At 53.0% G+C, this 18,885-nt stretch overlaps 1 protein-coding gene and 1 long non-coding RNA gene across 3 annotated transcripts in view; one reads left to right on the plus strand and one right to left on the minus strand.

Moving 5' to 3' along the window:
• Positions 1-10,240, plus strand: part of ISG20 (interferon stimulated exonuclease gene 20) — a 13,088-nt gene extending 2,848 nt beyond the window's left edge. The window contains exons 3-4 of the mRNA XM_024732933.1: positions 8,288-8,488; positions 10,025-10,240. Coding sequence (XP_024588701.1) covers positions 8,288-8,488; positions 10,025-10,111 — 288 coding nt within the window. The 3' untranslated portion in view covers positions 10,112-10,240. The remainder of the gene's footprint in view (positions 1-8,287; positions 8,489-10,024) is intronic.
• On the minus strand, positions 4,119-8,279 carry LOC112391559 (uncharacterized). 2 transcript variants are annotated; one of them, XR_003001513.1, is made up of 3 exons: positions 6,744-8,279; positions 6,389-6,472; positions 4,119-4,821 (listed from the first exon to the last, which is right to left on the minus strand). It is a non-coding gene; the product is annotated as an uncharacterized LOC112391559 (long non-coding RNA). The 2 variants fall into 2 exon arrangements; XR_003001512.1 differs by having other exon boundaries at positions 4,119-6,472.
• Positions 10,241-18,885: the final 8,645 nt, after the last annotated feature.

Consider the following 18,885-nt stretch of genomic DNA (forward strand, 5'->3'; position numbering starts at 1 on the left):
AAAACCAAAAAAAAAAAAAAAAAAAAAGAACCATAAAGTACTTCAATAATTTAAAAATATAGATTATATGTAGAATGGTAGTATTTTATATATTTTTATATATTAGGTTAAATAAAACATTAAAACTAATTTCACCTATTTCTCTTTACCTTTTAAAATATGGCTGGTGATGATTTAAAATTACGTATGTGGCTCACGTTATGTTTCTTTCTATTGGACAGCACTGTTCTAGAGGTACTAAGAGGGTACTAAGGAGCCCTGAGGAGGGGGCAGAGTACATCAGGGTGGTCCTGGAAAGGCTCCATGAGGCTGGTGCTATTTGCCAAAGGGCAGGGAGGAGTCTGTGTATGCAACTCAGTGGGCCATAGAGAGCCACGAAGACTCTTGAGCAATAGCATGGCAGGAAAACCACTGTCAAGAAAACCTGAACGGGGGTGCGGGGGAGATGGATGGGAGTGAGGAAAGAGATGGCAGCAGAGAGAAGAGTTAGAGACCCCAGGGAGCAGTGCCTTAGTCATCAGTAGCATCCCGAGGATCGGAAAGAAGGAAACATTAGGACAGAGGAGAACAAAGGTGAGTCACCGAGAAGGGGAGGGCAACACGAAGAACGGTGGTGTGCTTTAAGTGCCGATGGGAGACCCAGAGATACTACATGGAGCTGCCCACACTCAGATCCCCACGGAGCAGTCAGGTGGGTGGCTTGGCCCCGTCCCTTCTCCTCCCCGGCCTCCCTCCCCATCCCAGCAGCAGAAAGGGCAGAAGAGAAATGCGATTCCCTGGATGCCCTCCAGCACTGGCCTGGGAGTCAGGACACCTTGGTCCTCATCCAGACTTGGTGCCAAAGTGCTTTTGTTTCTCAGTTGGAGATTATGCCGGGCCCTTCCAGTGTGTGACACGGAGTGCCGTCCAGAGTAGGCACTTAGCCATTCGAGGAGGGAGGCGGGGATCTAAAGACCGGGCAGCTCTCTGGAACCACATCTGCGGTTCACATTTCCTGCTCTATCACTTACTGGTTTGTGTGACCTTTGGCAAGTTACTGAAACTTTCTGAGCCTGAGTTTTCTCATCAGTGAATGGGGAGTACTAATGCCTCCTTCCTGGCCTTGTGTAGGTTGGGTGTAGTGATGTCGTCTGTATCCCTAAGCACAGTGCCTGGCTCATGGCTGAAGGTCATCAACGTGCCTGTGGAGAGAACAAGGCAGAAAGTCAGATTTTACACCCCGTCCCCTCTCCAGCTTCCCTTGAGAACCTCGGTCTTAGATTCTGGCCCTCGTTTTCTGCCTGCTGCACAATGTACGCTCCCTGCCCCTGTCTTCTACCCTGCTGCCAGAGACACTTCCCCAGGCCTGGCTCAGATCATAGCCCCCGCTCCCATCCCCACCCCCTGATTCAAGTACCTCCAAGGCTCCCATTGCCTAAGGTCCGGCAACCCAACATCCATGGTCCTCTAAGTACCACCTACCTACATTTTCTGCCTTCTCTCTCAGCTCAGCCATCGCCCACTGTGCTTCAGACCCAACCCTACTCTCTCCCATCCCCCATCCCTTTCCCTAGAAATACTGCCATTCTGGCAGGCCCAGGCCAGAGGAGTCCTGTGTGAGGCCCTGCCCGACCCCCTCACCCTCCCCACCCACAACTCTAACCCCCTGTGGGTCTCACCCTCCTTGCTATAGCCCACACACTTCCTTTCTTTCTTTGGCCGCCCCGCCTGGCTTTCGGGATCTTAGTTCCCCAACCAGGGATAGAACCCGTGCCCCCTGCAGTGGAAGCACTGAGTCCTAACCACTGGACCTCCAGGGAATTCCCATAGCCCACACACTTTAGAGCTTGCCTAGCCACACACACGGGTCTGTCTAGCTCCACAGCTCCTGCCATGTACTTTATCTGCCCCAGGTTGGATATTGTGCTTTGAACATAGAAGGTGCCCTGAGAATGTTTGTGGGATTGGAGTTGAATTGATTTTCATAATACAAGAGTATCTGGCAGCTGCGTGGAAGAGAATTGCCTCTGCCCTCGTGTTGGCCTTTGCTGTCAAGATACAGTAATACACGTACAGCCCAGGGGGTAGGGAGCAAGCACTGTCTTGATTTATTTTTTTAAATTATTTATTTATTTATTTTATTATTTATTATTTACTTCGGCTGCGCTGGATCTTCATTGTGGCATGCGGGATCTTTAGTTGGGGTATGCGGACTTTTAGCAAACTGTCTTTAGACTTGGCTGGATGTAGGTCCAATCCCAGCTCTGCCACCTGATTGCCCTGTGTCCTCTGGCTTGTTGCTAAACCTCTCTGTGCCCCTCAGTAGGATCCTCTGTAACACAGGGGTGATGAAGCAGCACAGGTGTATCCAGCATCATGTCCGGGCCCTGTTCTAAGCACTTTTCATACCCCCACTACCTTTACGCCCCACCACAACCCCGGGAGGTAGTTAACTAGTATCATCACCCCATTTCACCAGATGAGCAAACTTAGGCACAAGGTTGAGCAAATTGTCCAGGAAAGGGGTGGAGCAGAGACTCAACTTCTGGCCTGAGGGCTTGCTTTGTGATGTTCTGATCCTGTGATCAAAGTGTGTAAATGCAGGCTGTGAATGCTAAGTGCCTGATGTATGAACAGGTAGTGTCGGCGCAGCATTGGAGTGAAGCTGTGGTATGAGGCAACCGCCATCATCTGTTTTCACGAACGAGGACGCTGAGGCACATTGACCTCACTCATCACCCACAGTAGTTTAATCCCAAAGACCAGGCTCACAGATCCCAAGCTATGCTGGGGAGCCCCCAAAGGGCAGAAGCCTATTAGCCATTTATCAGACCCCACAAGTCCAGGCGACACCTCTCAGCTAAGCCACCAGCTCACCAGGCATTGGTTTCTTGCAGTCCTTTTTCAAAGGTGGCTCGCCAGCCTGTCTCTTCCTGCAAGTGGGCCCTGCTAGCAGTGAGCCATAGACCAGGCCATAGAAGCCAGGCCGGCTCCAGGGAGCCACTGAGGCCCCCAGTCCACCCAGGGCCCATGCAGCCACGAGGCACTAGGATTTTGAGGGGGCTCCCCTCACCCCTTTTCTGTTTTTTATTTTTTGTAATAGGATGACATTGCTTTTATAATGCAAGGTAACTGCCTTGTTATCTTCTGATGCCTATAGGTCTCACTGTCATCCAGAACGGTGGTTCTCAGTGCACTGTGATTTTGCCCACAAGGGCAAATCCGGAGGCGATATCTGGAAGCATTTAGCAATATCTGGAGGCATTTCTTTTTTTTTTTTTTTTTTTTACAGTAAGATCAGATATATTTTTTTTATTATTTCTTCTGACCATTTTTTTTCTTTTTTTTTTCTTTAGATTCCATATATATGTGTTAGCATATAGTATTTGTTTTTCTCTTTCTGACTTACTTCACTCTGCATGACAGTCTCTAGGTCCATCCACCTCACTACAAATAACTCAGTTTCGTTCCTTTCTATGGCTGAGTAATATTCCATTGTATATATGTGTCACATCTTCTTTATCCATTCATCTATTGATGTACACTTAGGTTGCTTCCATGTCCTAGCTATTGTACATAGAGCTGCAATGAACATTTTGGTACATGACTCTTTTTGAATTATGGTTTTCTCAGGGTATATGCCCAGTAGTGGGATTGCTGGGTCGTATGGTAGTTCTATTTTTAGTTTTTTAAGGAAACTCCATACTGTTCTCCATGGTGGCTGTATCAATTTACATTCCCACCAACAGTGCAGGAGGATTTGGAGGCACTTCTGATTGTCATAAGTGAGGTGCGGAAGGCTGCTACTGACATCCAGTGGCTTGAGGCCAGGGATGGTACTGAATGAACATCCTACAATGTACAGGACACACACTCACACCAAAGGAGTATCTGGCCCCAAATGTTAGTTGTCCCAAGGCTGAGAACCCTGTTCTACAGAGAGCCCCACAAATCAGACTGTCAGCACAGGAAGGAACCTGCGAGGAGACCAAGGTCCAGAGAGGGGCAGTGACTTGCTAAGGACACACAGCAAGCTGGGCTACAACTCAGTGCTCAGATGCAGGGCTCTCACCTGACAGGTCAATGCTCTTTTAATTCATTTTTTAATCTAACAGTAATTGTCCATAGACTGTAACTCATTTTTGTAAGTAAATGCTCTTTTAATGTTAACCTGGTATGCTGAGTAGCATCCAGCCCATGACTGGGATTGGGGAATGATAATGACACTCTTAGTTTGCAGATAAAGAAACGAAATCTTGTGTGGCATCGTGGTTTAGGTGGGAAACAGAAAGGAAGCCACAGTAGCTTGTGAACAGGGACTGGTTTCAGCTGTACCAGTGCTGTAGCCCTTGCCTGGGTTGGAGTGCCCTGTTGGGGCCCTGCCACCTGGCAGGTCTCTCTGGGGCTCAGCCAGATGGAGGAGGATGACTTCGTCATCCAGGTTTACCCCGGGTAAGCAGACAGAAGCTGGGGGCAGGGGTACCCAGAGAGCTTGGCAGGGGACAGAAGGAAAGAGGGGGACCAGGGTCACTCCTGAAGATGCCAGTAGGGGACCTGGGCCTCCACAAGGGCAACATTCTTCAGAGTCCCTTATAATCACGTCTCCTGGCAGCCAGGAATGAATGAACGGGCAGATGGAAGAATGGATGCATGATGTGAGCAGCGGGCGCTAAGGGGCTGGACAGGCATCCGTGCCGGGATTTCCAAACTTGGCAGATGGGAAGAATACCCTGGAACATTTGCTAATGCACCTCCCCTGGCGATGTTGATTCCGCAGGTCTGGAGTAGCGCCCTGCCCTCTGGATTTCTAACAAGGGTCTCGGGTGATTTTTTTGATCAGGCCTGGGAAAACACAGTGGAAAGAGAATTCAGGCAGACACCAGGGCCTGTCACTCCTCTGCATGTGACATGGGTACACACCACTGGCACCCCCCTTTCCCTGTTGGTAAGATGGCATGACAATCCCCGCCTCACAGGGGCCATATTCATGATTCAAGAAATCTTCAGTGAGTGCCATCATGGGCCCAGCAGTAGAAATTATTAATTTCCACCCTGAAATTAATAATGCTAATATAATCCCTAGGTTCTCAGTAGGTAGTAATAATAACAACTGTGATAATAGTGACAGGGTCAGGCAGATCTGGACACTGCATCTCAGCAATCAGCTCACCAGCTGTGTGACCTGTGCAAGCCTCTTACCCTCTCTGATCCACAACCCCCTTCACTATAAAATGACACTATGACACTTCACTATAAAATGACACACTCTTGTTGAAAGGCCCCATGATGAGGTGAGGAAAGTACCTGGCCTAGTGCCAGGCAATGAGAACAGATCGATGCATGTCCCTTTCCCCACCCACTCCAGTTCTTTCCAGGAATTTGAGCCTCCCTCCGCTGTGTTTGACACACCCGCCTCATGACACTGATTCAGGGCAGGTCCGAAGCCAGCAGGTCACACAGCCCTGAGGCCCCTCCAGCTGGCACCTCCACACCACCCTGGGTTTCCCTCCCAGCCCTGCCACAGAAAGTCCGTGGAGCCTCACGTCGCCAGGCCCTCACCTTACAAATGGGGAAACTGAAGCCCAGAGACCGTCTTCAACTTCCCTGAGACCACATAGCGAGTCGCAGCAGCCTTTCCCTGCCCGGTGCCCGGCATCTTTGTCCTGAAGGGTTGGCATCTCTCTGCTAAACAGACTGTTCTCCTCCTTTCCCTACTTCTTCCTTCCTTCTGCTTGTCCACCTCTTATTTTATTTGTCTCATGATGAGTCTCATGGTCCTGAATGTACCCCTCTCCCCCCACCCCCACCACCGGGACCCTGGGGCTCGGGAAGTGATGAATTTCCCGGGAATCTACCTCACAATGACTCGGCCCTCTTACGCCTGGGACCAGCTGCTGTGGCTGACTCTAGGGTGACACAGTCCCCTCAGAGCTTTGTGTGAACTGGGCCTGAGTCAGCTCATAGACAGGAAAACAGGCCCCATTGTTCAGAAACATAAAGGATGTCAGCAAGGAAAGGCGTGTGACCCACAGTTGCCCAGCACGGCCACATCCACTGGCCCTGGGCCTCTACCCATCCCCTGTGTGCTGCCAGAGCCCTTTCCTCCACACGTAGGATTCCCCTCAAGCTGCTGCTCTGAGGTCGTGTGCCCTTACTACTCAGGGTGACCCACAGACCAGCAGAATCAGCACCACCTGTTAGAAATGCAGAATCCCACATCCGAATCCAGATTTTGGTGAGATTCACCAGGGGATTCCTAAGCCCAAGTGTGACAAGAACTGGTGTCCCTCAGGAGTGGCCCAGCTTTATTCTTTGAGTGCTTTCTCCAGTCCCTAGGTTGGGTGAGGGTCTGTCCAGAGGAGGACCCCAAGAAAACCATGGTACCGGTGGGGCAGGCTGCTGACATTACCTGTTGACGGTGGATGGACCGACTCTGCCTCCCGTGCTGTGATCGTGGACAGGTCACCTCACTTCTTGGAGCCTTAGCTTCTTTCTGCAAAGTGGCCACAAGGGAGAGCAAGTCAAACACCCCATGGGATGTCTGGGGAAGCCACTAGAAGCAGAAGCAGGACACCAGACGGTGTTAGCCATCCAGAGGGCTCCTTCCTTGGGCACAGAGGAAGAGATGAAGGCTGCCGGAGAGCCATCCTAGGGGGGCCTGAGATGCCCATGAGCCGCCCTTCAGCTGGCGCCTGGTACAGCTCGCTCCAAGGTCCCCCTTCTGTCCTCCCCAGTGGCAGCCAAGGGAAGGAAAGGTGACCCACCTGTGTGGCCAATGATTGAGGCTCTCCATAGGGCCACCGTGGTAGAGGAGGTGAGAACGGAGGCCTGGGCATACGTGCAGGGCACAGGACTGGGGCACCCTGAGGGCTGCCCTCTGCAGCTTGGCAGCTGGGCTGGCGGAGGTCTGGAGCAGGCAGCTCTTTCAGCACGATGTGGTGGTGATAAGCTGGCTCTGAGGGCTGGCCCTGCCACGAACTAACGGTGTGACTTGTCCCAGTTATCTAATGATGCTTAGCACGTCACCCCAAAACGTAGTGCTCCAAACAGTGTCAATATTTATGTCGCTCAGGCATCTGCAGTCTGGGCAGGGCTCGGCAGACGGGGACAGCTGGTTGGCTGAGGCACCTGGCAGGCCCGGGATTAGAATCACAGGATGGTTCGCTCACCCACCTGTGCTGTGGCTGGTGCTGGGGCTCCTTGGGCACATCTCCCTACGTCAGGGTGGTCTCCCCAGCATGGTGGCTTCAGGGTAACTCAGGGCTCCCGGGACACTGGCCCCACAGAGAGATCAGAAGTCACACAGCCCGGCCCATATTCAAGGTGAGGGGAATTAGACTCCATCTTTTCTGTGAGGAGTGTCAAGGAATCTGCAAATATTTTAAATTCATCAGAGTCACCTTGAGTAAATTACTCCACTTCTTAGCACTTTAGTTTTGTCAATTGCAAAATTCAGTTAAACACAACCCTCCCTCATAGCTGTATGGGTTTTCTATGGCTGCTGTAACAGAACTGTAGACCGGCTGGTTTAAAAGAACGAAAATTTATTGTCTTACACTTCTGTGGTTCAGAAGTCCGATGTGGGTCTCACTGGGCTGAGATCAAGGTGTCAGTAGGGCCGTGTTCATTTCTGGAGCCTTTGGAGGGGGATCTGTTTCCTTGCCCTTGCCTGCTTCTATGGCTGCCCCTGTTCCGAACTCTCAGCCACTTCCTCCACCTCCATAGCCAGAGGCAGCCTGTCCAGTTCACATGTCAGATCTCTCTGACCTCCACATATAAGGACCTTGGGATTATGCTGGGCACACCTGGATCATCCAGAAACTCTCCTTATTTTAAGGTCATTTGATTAGCAACCTCAAGTCCATCTGCAACTTTACTTTTCCCTTGCCGTGTAACATGGTCACAGGGCCTGGGGATTAGGGAGTGGGCATCTCTGGGAGGTCAACCCGCCTGCCACAGGAGGGCTGTTAAAAGGATTAAACGACATAATGTATGTGATGCACAACGAATGCCTGGCTCATGGCCATTGCTATCACACAGAAACCACGGAAGGAGTTGGGATGGGCCTTCCGGCATCACTAAACTGTTGAGGGTGAAGGGGCCTGGTCCAGTCTCCTCATTTTATCAATGGTGTATATGTTCCAAGCCCAGAGAGGGATGGTGATTTTCTCATAGTCACACAGCAAGTCCAGGAGGACTTTGCTCATAGTCATACAGCTCAGGCCAGCCCCCCGTGATGGCACCAAGCTGCCCCAGACCCACCTGAAGTACCCTGGGTGACGTGTAGGGTGCATGTCTTCCTGGCCAGATCCTGCAGCTCCTGAAAGGCAAGCTGGTGGTGGGTCACGACCTGAAGCACGACTTCAAGGCGCTGAAGGAGAACATGAGGAACTACGCCATCTACGACACGACCGCGGACAAGCTTCTTTGGCGTGAGGCCCGCCTGCTGCACTGCCGCCGTGTCTCCCTCCGCGTGCTGAGCCAGCGCCTCCTTGGGTGGCGCATCCAGGTGAGGACCACCCCTTTCCCAGCCTGGGGCCGGACTGCCGGCTCTGGGGGCCTGGCCCTTCCCGCTAGAACTGTAAAGTCTCCCAGTAGCTGCGGAGCAAATATTTGGCCCCAAAGATGCTCAGCCTCCCCTTAGTCCTGAGAGGCTGTGTGAGAGGGTAGGGGTTTCTCCAGGAGGGCAGGGCATTTATGTGAGAGCTGACCCAGGAAGCCCTGGTAGAGTGAGGATGAGCGGCAGGGAAGGGAAGGCACCCAGTCAAGGCGTTTTTGTGTGTTTTCAAAATCATGCCAGTTTCCCTGTGGGTAACTGAAGCTCAATCCCCCTGCCTAACTCTGCGAAATGGTGTAGAGCACAGAGCGCAGATGTATCCAGGGAGCCACACTATTTACACACACCTCCCTTTAGGCAGGAACTGCTGCTGCTCCCGGGGCCCTAATTCCTCAGCACTTGCAGCCACAGAGCAGGCCCCCCCCAGAGCCCCAGGCAGAAGCCTCTGGAATTGCCCCCCCAGATAGGAAAGCGGCAGATATCCAACGAGGGGGGTTCCAAAAGTGAGAGAGGGACCCTGAGCTCAAACCCACAGGCAAAGCAGTCTCCAGGAGCCGGCAGGCGTGTGCTGGGGCCTGGGAGCTCACCGAGGTGGAAGGGCCCAGGGAGGCGGGCTGGACACTAGGAGCCGCGGCCACACGTGGGCCCTTCCAGCACAGCGGATGTTTATGAGGCACCTGCTCTGGGCCAGGCTGGACCAGAGGCTGAGCACCCGGGTGAGCAAGGCCCAGCCCATCCTTGAGAAACTCGTGGTTGAACGGAGGGTGGCCCAAGACCTGAGCCTCAGCACATCTGTGGGGCGTGTCCACAGAGGGGAGGGCAGGTGTCCTGGAGCAGGGACGGAGGACAGGGGGCAGGCAGGACACCAGGTCTGAGTGGAGTGTGATGGGGGTGTCTTAGTGGAGGAGGCAAGAGAGGGGGCGCCGGGGAGGGGAGAGCCCGAGCCCCAGCCTGAGGAGTGGGGGGTGGCTTGGCTGGGGAGCAGGAACGTGTAGGAGACAGGGGATGGGCCTGATGCCGGGCCCCTCTGTTGGGCTTGCGGCACCAGGAACCGAGGACAGAGTGTCAGCACGTGGATTCACTGAAGAGCCCTGTTCATGTGCTGAGCAAGGAGCCCCTTAGAAACATCTGTGTCCACATTCCTCGGTGCCCTGGGGCTCCCTGTGAGAACTGCTTCAGCCCCTCTGGGTCTGAGGCCAAGTCTGCAGTGCCCGGCCCACACCCAGCGGATTGTAAGCGCCTGGAGGGCACAGCCTGGCCCTCAGGATGCTGGATTCTGTGCCTGGCCATGCCTGGATCTAGTGCTAATGGGTGAAGCCAGGCCTGCTCCAGCCACCTGCTGAGTCCAGGGTGTCAGAGGCCTGGGGAGACTCACCCACTGACCCACTTTAGCCCCGGAAGTCAGGGTGTGAGCAGGGAAGGCCCGGGTCACATGGGCGCCTGGATTCAGCCGCACCCCAAGTCCCCACTCTGTACCTGTGTCTGCAGGACAGCGTGTCGGGACACAACTCGGTGGAAGATGCCAGGGCAGCAATGGAGCTCTACCGAATCTCCAGGAGAATTCGAGGACTATGAGGACTGCCCGTCTGGTGGTATTCAGCCCCCTCCCCAAGGACTACAGACCTTTGTGTCTTCAAAACAAAAATGCCCTTGTTTTTGGGAAAATATTTTTAGCAATAAAATGGCTCTATATTTTCTCTACTCCCTCGGCTTCTCCTCTTGTCTTTTTCTTTCTTCTCTCTGAGCCGGGTGTTGGTGGACACCACCTAGCACTGAGAAGACAACGAACACTTGAGCCAGGATAGGGACAAGTGTCAATTTCCTTAACGTCTTGAATCCTGTGGGTCCAGGAAGAAGTTCCTGTGACTTAATTAATACCCCTGCCTCAGAGCTTCCCTGGTGGCGTGGTGGTTGAGCATCCGCCTGCTGATGCAGGGGACGCGGGTTTGAGCCCTGGTCCGGGAAAATCCCACATGCCGCGGACCCATGCACTACAACTACTGAGCCTGTGCTCTAGAGCCCATGAGCCACAACTATTGAGCCCACGTGCCACAACTACTGAAGCCCCTGCTCCTAGAGCCCATGCTCTGCAGCAAGAGGAGCCACTGCAATGAGAAGCCCACGCGCCTTAACAAAGAGAAACCCCCCTCACCGCAACTAGAGAAAGCCTGTGCACAGCAACAAAGACCCAATGCAGCCAAAAATAAATAAATAAAACTTAAAACAAAAACCCCAAATACCCTGCCTCCACCTCCCTTTTCCAGTTGCATTTATTCCTGGGAGCGTGGCATTATTTCCTGGGGGTGACACCCACTCAGAGGTCCATTCATCCCATCTTGAAATTGGTTCCAGGGCACTGGTGAGCTTCCAGGCAAAGGTACAGGAGGAGTGATGGGTGCCACCCCTGGTGACCTTCAGCAAGTCATCCCACCTCTCATTTGTAAAATAAGGAAGCAAAGGTGGTGGACTCTGGAATCTGTGGGAACTAGGTTGAAATTTGGGTTCTGCCATTAGTAGCTGTGTGACCTAGGGCCAATTACTTAACCTCTCTGTGCCTCAGTTTCTCCATCTGTAAAGCAGGAACTTCTAACAATTCATAGGGTTCTTGTGAGATGCTGTAACAAAGTGTCCAGGACCATGCCTGTCACAGCTCAAGCAGCCTCCAAATTCGATAACTGGTGATTATCCTGTACACAACCCGGCATTCTAGGAGAACTGCTGCCCTCTGCTGCAGGGCCTGGCTCTCTAAAGGAAGGGCATGAGTAGGGTATGGAGAGAAGGATCCAAACCAGAGCAGTGACTGTGCAGTAGAATCAGCTGCAGAGTTGTTATTTTAATCCCTGACTGGGTCCTGCTTCGGCTCCACTGAACCAGACTCCCTAGGGGTGGAAGTTAGGGTGGGGGAGTGGGGGTGAGGCAGGCACCTGTTAGTATTTTGACCTTCACAGGTGATTTTGAATCCTAAGACATCTGAATCACATGAGGAGCTTTCTCAGCACCCCCCAGTAGCTAAGCACTGTGTTCTCACACTGGACCAAGTACCAGCATCACCTGGAGCCTGCTGAGCCCCATCCCAGAGTTTCTGATTCAGAAGGTCTGGGGTGGAACCCAGGAATCTGCATTCCCAACAAGTACCCTGTTGATGTTCTGCTGCTGGTCCGGGGACCATGCTTTGAGAAGCACTGCCCAAGCGGCAGGTGATTGTGACGTGCAGCCATGGATGAGCCACTGGCCTAAGGGCTGAGCACCACCAGGTGGACACCTGTCATGGATCCAGCCTTGACCCTGCCATCTCCCTTGGCTGCCTGCTCATGCAGAGAGAGGGCCGTAGTCCTGCAGGATGTGCCCTAAATGGCCCACTGCATGGGTGAGGGACTCGAGGTGAGGTTAAGAACCCCAGGGATTAAAGTCCAGGCCCATCCGACCCCAAACTCCAGTGCTTTACACTCAGACAGATTTACAATGGCGGTACCTTCCATTTGCACCACTGACTCTGAAAGCCTGGTCTGGGAAGGGTTGGGGAGGTGCACCTTGATCTCTCTGGGTTTTCTCCTGCCCTGTCTCCCATGTTTTAGGGTCATGACCTCTGCCCTTAAGATTAATTAATGAACACTGGAAGCTGCTGGGTGTGGCTGCACGTTTGGCTGTGTGCGTGGCCGCCAAGTGGAGCCCTTGGGCCGTCTCGCTCCCAGGCTGCCTTGCAGTCAGAACCGGCGGGAGGGACACTGGCAGGTGGTGTGAGGGGCTGGGTCTTTAACATGGTTAGGCGGCTGTTCCAGGGACCCTCTAGATGCCCTTGCTCAGCCACTGAGCTGAGGCTCAGAGGGGCCTAGTACAGTGGTACAGCCTGGCCTGGAAGGTGAGCCCAGGCTCCCTGACTCCCAGCCCAAGGTTCCTTCCAGGGCTTCAGGCTTCCTTGAAAGGAGAGGAACAAGGATTCCCAGAGGAAAAGCTTTCCCAAAGGAAATCTCTAACCAGACCTCCTGCTTCTGGCTCTGGGGTTTGGATGCCCTCAGGGGAGAGGAAAGACGGGGAGGCCCCCTTACCTCCCGAGTGGGCCCCGAGGTGAGGGTCTGTCCCCAGAGGGCAGTGTGTGCTGTGGCCCCGGCCCCTCTCCCGGGCTCCCTGCCTCCTGCCCAGCCAGCTTCTCAGCGGAGGGAAGCACAGTCACATGGGAAGCACATGGGTTGATGCTCTAGAGAGACTCCAGTTTCAGTCAGCAGACCTGGCTTGAGTGTCTCCCTCTGAGCTCAGGGCCCCTGGCCATCAAAGGGACTGAGAAGGGGACTGAGATCCCATAGGCAGGGTGTCCAGCCCCAGGCTGGGGGTGGTGGGGACCCATAAACAGCAGCATCACCACTGATCCTAATAGAAGGAAGAGCTGCTCCTGCTGCCCCTCTAGACTCCTGACCTCCCTGGGTCCCCACCCACCTGGGGTTGATGCCTGCAAATGCTGGGTTTATTCGCCGAGGTTGTGAAGGAGGGAAACAGGGAAGGTGATGTTTGTGACTAGTACTGTGATAGGTGCTTCAAACACATCACCTTACACTGTCCTCCAGTGACCCTGCCTGGGGCTGGTTTACTTCCCATATTACCTTTAGGAAACCAAGCCTGGCTCCTGAGCCCAAGCTCTGTCCTCCCCACCAGACCTGCTCCTGGTGGCCCAGAGCAGTTCCTCAGAGAGCAGACCTGGGACACACCCAGGAGCCCTGCTGTTACCTAGTGGCTCTACTCATCCCTGGGCAAGTCTCACCTCAGTCTCCTCCTCTGTAAAATGGGGATATTAGTCCCAACTCCTGTAGCCGGCATGGAAACAAATGGGGCCACGGTGAAATCTGCCCCAGTCTGGTCAGGCATCAGCTGGAATCTCCTCCCAATGAAGACCACTCCCTCCTGGTCTTCTGCCCTCAGATCTGAAAAGCATAGGTCAGGGTCCGTCCCAGTCAAGAGGGGGAAGGGAGAGCTGGGCTTCTCAGCACCACCTTGCCTTCCGGTCTCTTCTTCCCAATCCCTTTAGCTGCCCCACTGTGCTTCCCCAGGTTAGTGTCCAGTCCCCTTTTCCCCCCCAGTCCACCGGTCACCTTCCATCTCCCCCACTGCTGCCGGCATCCTGCCCTGGGCCGTCCTCCTGGGCCAGGGTGAGGGCACACGTCCTTATGTTGTCCCTCATCTCAGCTCACAGAGCACCTGCCCTGGGGACTGTCTCTGCTCCAGGGCAGGAGGCCCCATGTGTGACTCTGCTCCCTGGGTGGAAACAACCCATCCCTGAGACCATGATAGACCCTGGCAGCGTGGCAGCGTGTGGGCGGGGAGGAGGGGCGGGCAGTGGGGGGTCTCGAGCCGGATGGGGTCCAGATTTCATCTGGCATCACAGTCATTGCTGGGCACTCGTGCCATGTGCTCCCACCTGAGCCCGTGGGAAGGTCCTGCCGCCTCCCCTCCTGCCCCAGGTGGGCCTGTGGGTGAACCTAGAGAGGCAGAGGGTGATGAGTGTGGTCAGGGCTCACAACCCAAATGCCTAAGGGGCCCGTCCGGGAACAAGTGAGTGACCCAGGTCTGATATTTGTCAGAATTAAGAACGCAGGTCTGGCCGCACTGGGCGGTTGCCACTCGGCCCAGCTGACCTTGGCTGTGCAGAAACCCTGGCCCATGGGAACATCTTCAGGGCTGTCTCTGGACCACAGGCCACCAGGTTGAGGCCTGAGCCCTACTCCACCTCCCACCTGCCACCTGACTCCTTTCACCGGGGGGCCATGGACCCTTGGCCTGGATATGTCCAAGGACAGATGATTCACTGTCTCCTAAGCTCTGCTCAGAGGGAGGGCTGAGGTCCCTGATCTATACACACAGGGCTTCCCCACTGAAGCTTCCAACCAGGATAAATCCAGTGTCACCTCTACATGGTGACCTGCCACCCATCTTCACATCATCTTCATGTCTCCCGTCTCAACCCTGAGTCTCCGACTTTCCAGGTTAAACGTCCCCAGTTTCTTCAATGTTTTCCCTTATGTGGAGCCTGACCAATTTCCCCTCTGCCCCTCCACCCACCCCAACACTGGCCTCCCCGTCCCTTCTCTGCCCAATTCCCCAGCCCCATGCTCAGTGGATGCTTAACAAACGAGTCAAATAGACACCAGGACTCAGTTGAGCCCAGGGAAGCAGCTGCGTCCTCCAGCCCAAGGCTGGCTTTGGAAAGACCTGTACGTTCACGGGGCTCTGGCAGAATGAACTGCGACACAGGGACGTGATCACCTCCTGCCCCCTCACCCTGAAGGCATCAAGGGGAATCGCGGACGTTTGGAAAGGACAGTCTAAAGTGGCCCTGCCTGTCTGAGCTCACCTGGGTCACCTCTGACTCAGACCTGTTTGCAGCTGGAATGAGGAAGGGATTGGAAAGGGCGCCCGCCCCTCTCAAACCCCGTAGCCTTCCCTCCTTCCCTCCCTCCTCCGCCCACAGCCCAGCCCAAATGGAGAAAAGAGCTTCTATGCTCTAACCCCGGCTCTGACTTCTGTTCCCACCTCTCCGTGGAAATCGTTCTCACCAGGTCACCAGTGAGCACCATGTTGGCAACTCAAGGTGTATTTACCTTCTCATCACTAGACCTCTCAGCATAATTCACCTGAGTCAGGAAGCCCTTCTCTGGAGTGACTTTCCTCCTGCTGCTCAGCCTCTCCTCCATCTTTCTCCCCCTCCTTCTCCTACTCTCCCATCGTCTGAGTGTCTCAGGTCCTCAGGACTTGGGCCTAGACCACCTCTTCTTTGTGTGCCTTCTTGTGCTCATCGAGTCCGATGGCTTTAAGATTCCACTCAGTCGACAAATATTATTGTACACCGAGTGTGTGCCAGGCACTGTTCTAGGCACTGGACAGACAGCAGAACAGAACCAATAGTTCTGCCCTCATGGAGCTTACACTCTAGTACAGGAGATGGAGAATATGCAAACCATATATATTATATCAGGTCTCTGTGTGATAAATGCCATGAAAAAGGGGAAACAGGTGAAGAGAGAGTTATTGGAGTGTGGAGGGTGGGCAAGGCTGCTATTTATGTGGGTGGGCAGGGCAGGTTGCTCTATTGATGTGACATTTAAGAAGATACTGAATGAAGTGAGTATGATGACAGTTCCCTTATTTGTGCTTCCAGAGCTGATCTCTACTGAGATCCAGAGTCATATCCAACTGCCTCCTGATCTCTCCCCCTGGATGTCTCAGGACACCTCACACTCACCATGTCCAATCCCAACTCTTGAATCGCCCTGCCCCTGACAACACACACTGATCCTTCCTCATCTTTCCATCTTGGTCAGTAGCACCACTTTCACAGATGCTCTTCACAGCATACTTGTGAATCCATCCACTCTTCTTCCTCTCTAGAGCCGCCACCTGGTCCAGATCCATCCATCCCCTCACTTGCACTCCTGCCATAAGCTTCTAGCTGATTCCTCTATTTCCATCCTTTCCCGCAATGTGTGCTTTGGAATGAACTCAATCTAAGATAGCTTGGACGGCTTCTCTTAGGATGAAACACAAACTCCAAAGCATCATCGCCAAAGCTCTGCCAGCTCTGAGCCCTTTCTACCTCTACAGCCTAATCACTTCCCTCCCTCCAGCCACTGAGAGCTCTTCCAATTCCTCTTTGTCATCTCAGGGCCTTTCCCCTTACATGCCTAACCTGCCCCCCATCCCTGAACTGAGACCAGAGAACAGCCTGGCACATGGTAGTACTCTGCTCAGTCAATGTCACTCTAGATCTCAGTTTCCTCATCCAGATAATGGAGATAATAGCATCTATGTTCAGACATGAAGGTTCCTGATTTCACGCTGCAGAAAACATCTCTGGTAACTTATGCAGAGAACAACTGTATGAGAAGGATGCTGAGTAGCTTGAAAAATTATTAGGGAGGGACCAGGCTCAGAACAGGCTCAGACCAGGAAGGAAAGGTGCTGGGCATCCAGGGCACAGCCAAGGGCAGCTGGTTCAGGCACCGTGGCCATTGGAAGCACACACTGGATGCTCCTCCGGGCCCCAGCAGAAGGAATTCTGATCTGACCTGGTGTCTGTCTATCACTTGCTCCTTAGGTGTGTGTCCAGGTCCCACTTATGTGGCAGGTCAAATATTTACCTGGCCTTTTAAGTTTCTTATTGAGGGTTAGGCCCAGTCTCTCACCAAGACTCACACGGTGGGGACATCTTCAAATATAGTGGGAAGTTCAGGTTCTCAGTGGTTCCGCTCAATGGAGGTGTCCATCACATAAGGCCATGGAGTGTTAGGGGGAGTAAATGGTATATAACATGACCCAGTGACTCTCAAGTATTTCCCCTAAAGGCAGAAGGGATGGAATGTATCCAGGTCAGGCAGTCCAGCCTGGATCTTGAGACTGTAAGCTCGTGTAATGTTCATTAAGCAAACACCTCAATGTGCCGGGCCCTCTTCTCAGCACTGGGAATATATCAGTGAACAAAGGAGAAGATACCTTTGCTTGGTGGATCTGTATTCTAGTGTTTATCTTTGAAGTCTCATGTTTCACTTGAAAGTGAATGTAGAGTTTTGCATTTTATTTTGTAACATGGACATAATAACGTACCCATAACATATCAGGGTTTATTTCAATACGACAGTAATGGCTTCCTACTAATGGGCTACTGGCTGTGCTGCCCATTTGCCTGAAGATACAGAAAATTGTGTCTTTATGTGTCTATATCTGAGCACGTTCCGGGTGACACCAAGAGCAAAACTTCAAACGAGTGTATGGGAGGGGAGAAGAGAAAGTTGGGGTGCCAGGGCCCTGTGGGAGGGAGGCAGAGAGTGAGAGAGATGATGGAAGGACCTGGGGCCCTGCCAGCCTCTGCCAGGGTCCAGGAACAGAATATTCTGGAAGCACCTCCTTCTGTCTGCTGCAGCAGAAAGAACCACGCGCTTTCTTTTAAGGGATTCGAACAAGGAATAATCCCAGACTAGCAACAATGTGTTCCTGGGGGCAGTGGTCTGGGCTGATGGGCAGCTGGCCCCGGATCAGCACGGACTTGGACCACTGTGGTCACCATGTGGCCTGGGAGATGGCATGTTGCTGGCAGCAGTGGGCAGTCGGGAGCCCAAGGGGCAGGCGTCCTGCAGCCGGGACAAGGGGAGTGACTTCCCTTGGCAGTAGTGCTAAAAGGGAGTCATTGGTTCTAAGATTTGTTAGGGACAATGTATGGAGGGAAGGAGGCCCAGACGGACACTCCCACGCCATGAGCAGCCTGGTTGCCCAGATGGGTGGTTTTGGAGAACTTTGTTTCCTGAGGAAGATCATTCTCCTTCCAGGCAAAGCACTGGAGGGATTTATGGGAAACAGATGCTGGTTGGAGTGGAGGTGAGGGGATGGGCTTGATCTGAGCATCTGCCACCCCCCATCTCACCACCCCTGGTCAGAAGTAGACCCAGAAAAGACCAACTAGGACAAACCCTCACCAGCCCAGCCTGGCTCCAGAAGAGACCTCAGATTACAGCTCGCACATTTTGTCAGCTAAGAAAGTCTCCATGAGAACTTGGGCTGCAGCTGGGCTGTCGATGACACAACAATTATAAGAGGTCACATGTGTCGTGCTCACTGCAGGTCAAGCACTGCTCTGGATTCATTTGTTCTTCCCAGCAGCCCTGTGAACTATGTACTCACTGTCCCCATTTTCACAGGCACGGAGAGGTTAGCTGGCCCAAGATCACACAGGTAGTAAGTGATTGAGCTGGGATTTGAACCCAGGCATGTGGTTTCAGGATCTTAAACCCTGCTTGGTATTAACTTTGTACCTTATACCCAAGAAGAAGAGAGCAGCCAATATTGTTTCAGCACCAGCTATCTTACCATGTGATTTTTTTTTTTTTTTTTTTTAGATGTTGGGGGTAGGAGTTTATTAATTAATTTAATTTATTCTTTTTTTTGCTGTGTTGGGTCTTCGTTTCTGTGTGAGGGCTTTCTCTAGTTGTGGCAAGCGGGGGCCACTCTTCATCGCGGTGCGCGGGCCTCTCACTATCGCGGCCTCTCTTGTTGTGGAGCACAGGCTCCAGACGCGCAGGCTCAGTAGTTGTTGCTCACGGGCCTAGTTGCTCCGTGGCATGTGGGATCCTCCCAGACCAGGGCTCGAACCCGTGTCCCCTGCATTAGCAGGCAGATTCTCAACCACTGCGCCACCAGGGAAGTCCCTTACCATGTGATTTAATAGCTAATTTCATTTCATCTTCAGGGATATTATTATTGTCATTCACATTTTATAGATGATGAAACTGAGACTCAGAGACTACATTGTGTAGTTTGCTCATGGTCACAGAGCAACACCTGACAGAGCCTGGATTTGAATACAAGTCTGTCTC

Source organism: Neophocaena asiaeorientalis, unplaced genomic scaffold (assembly GCF_003031525.2).
Source record: "Neophocaena asiaeorientalis asiaeorientalis breed wild unplaced genomic scaffold, Neophocaena_asiaeorientalis_V1.1 scaffold442, whole genome shotgun sequence".
In the NCBI taxonomy this organism is placed as follows: Eukaryota; Metazoa; Chordata; class Mammalia; order Artiodactyla; family Phocoenidae; genus Neophocaena; species Neophocaena asiaeorientalis.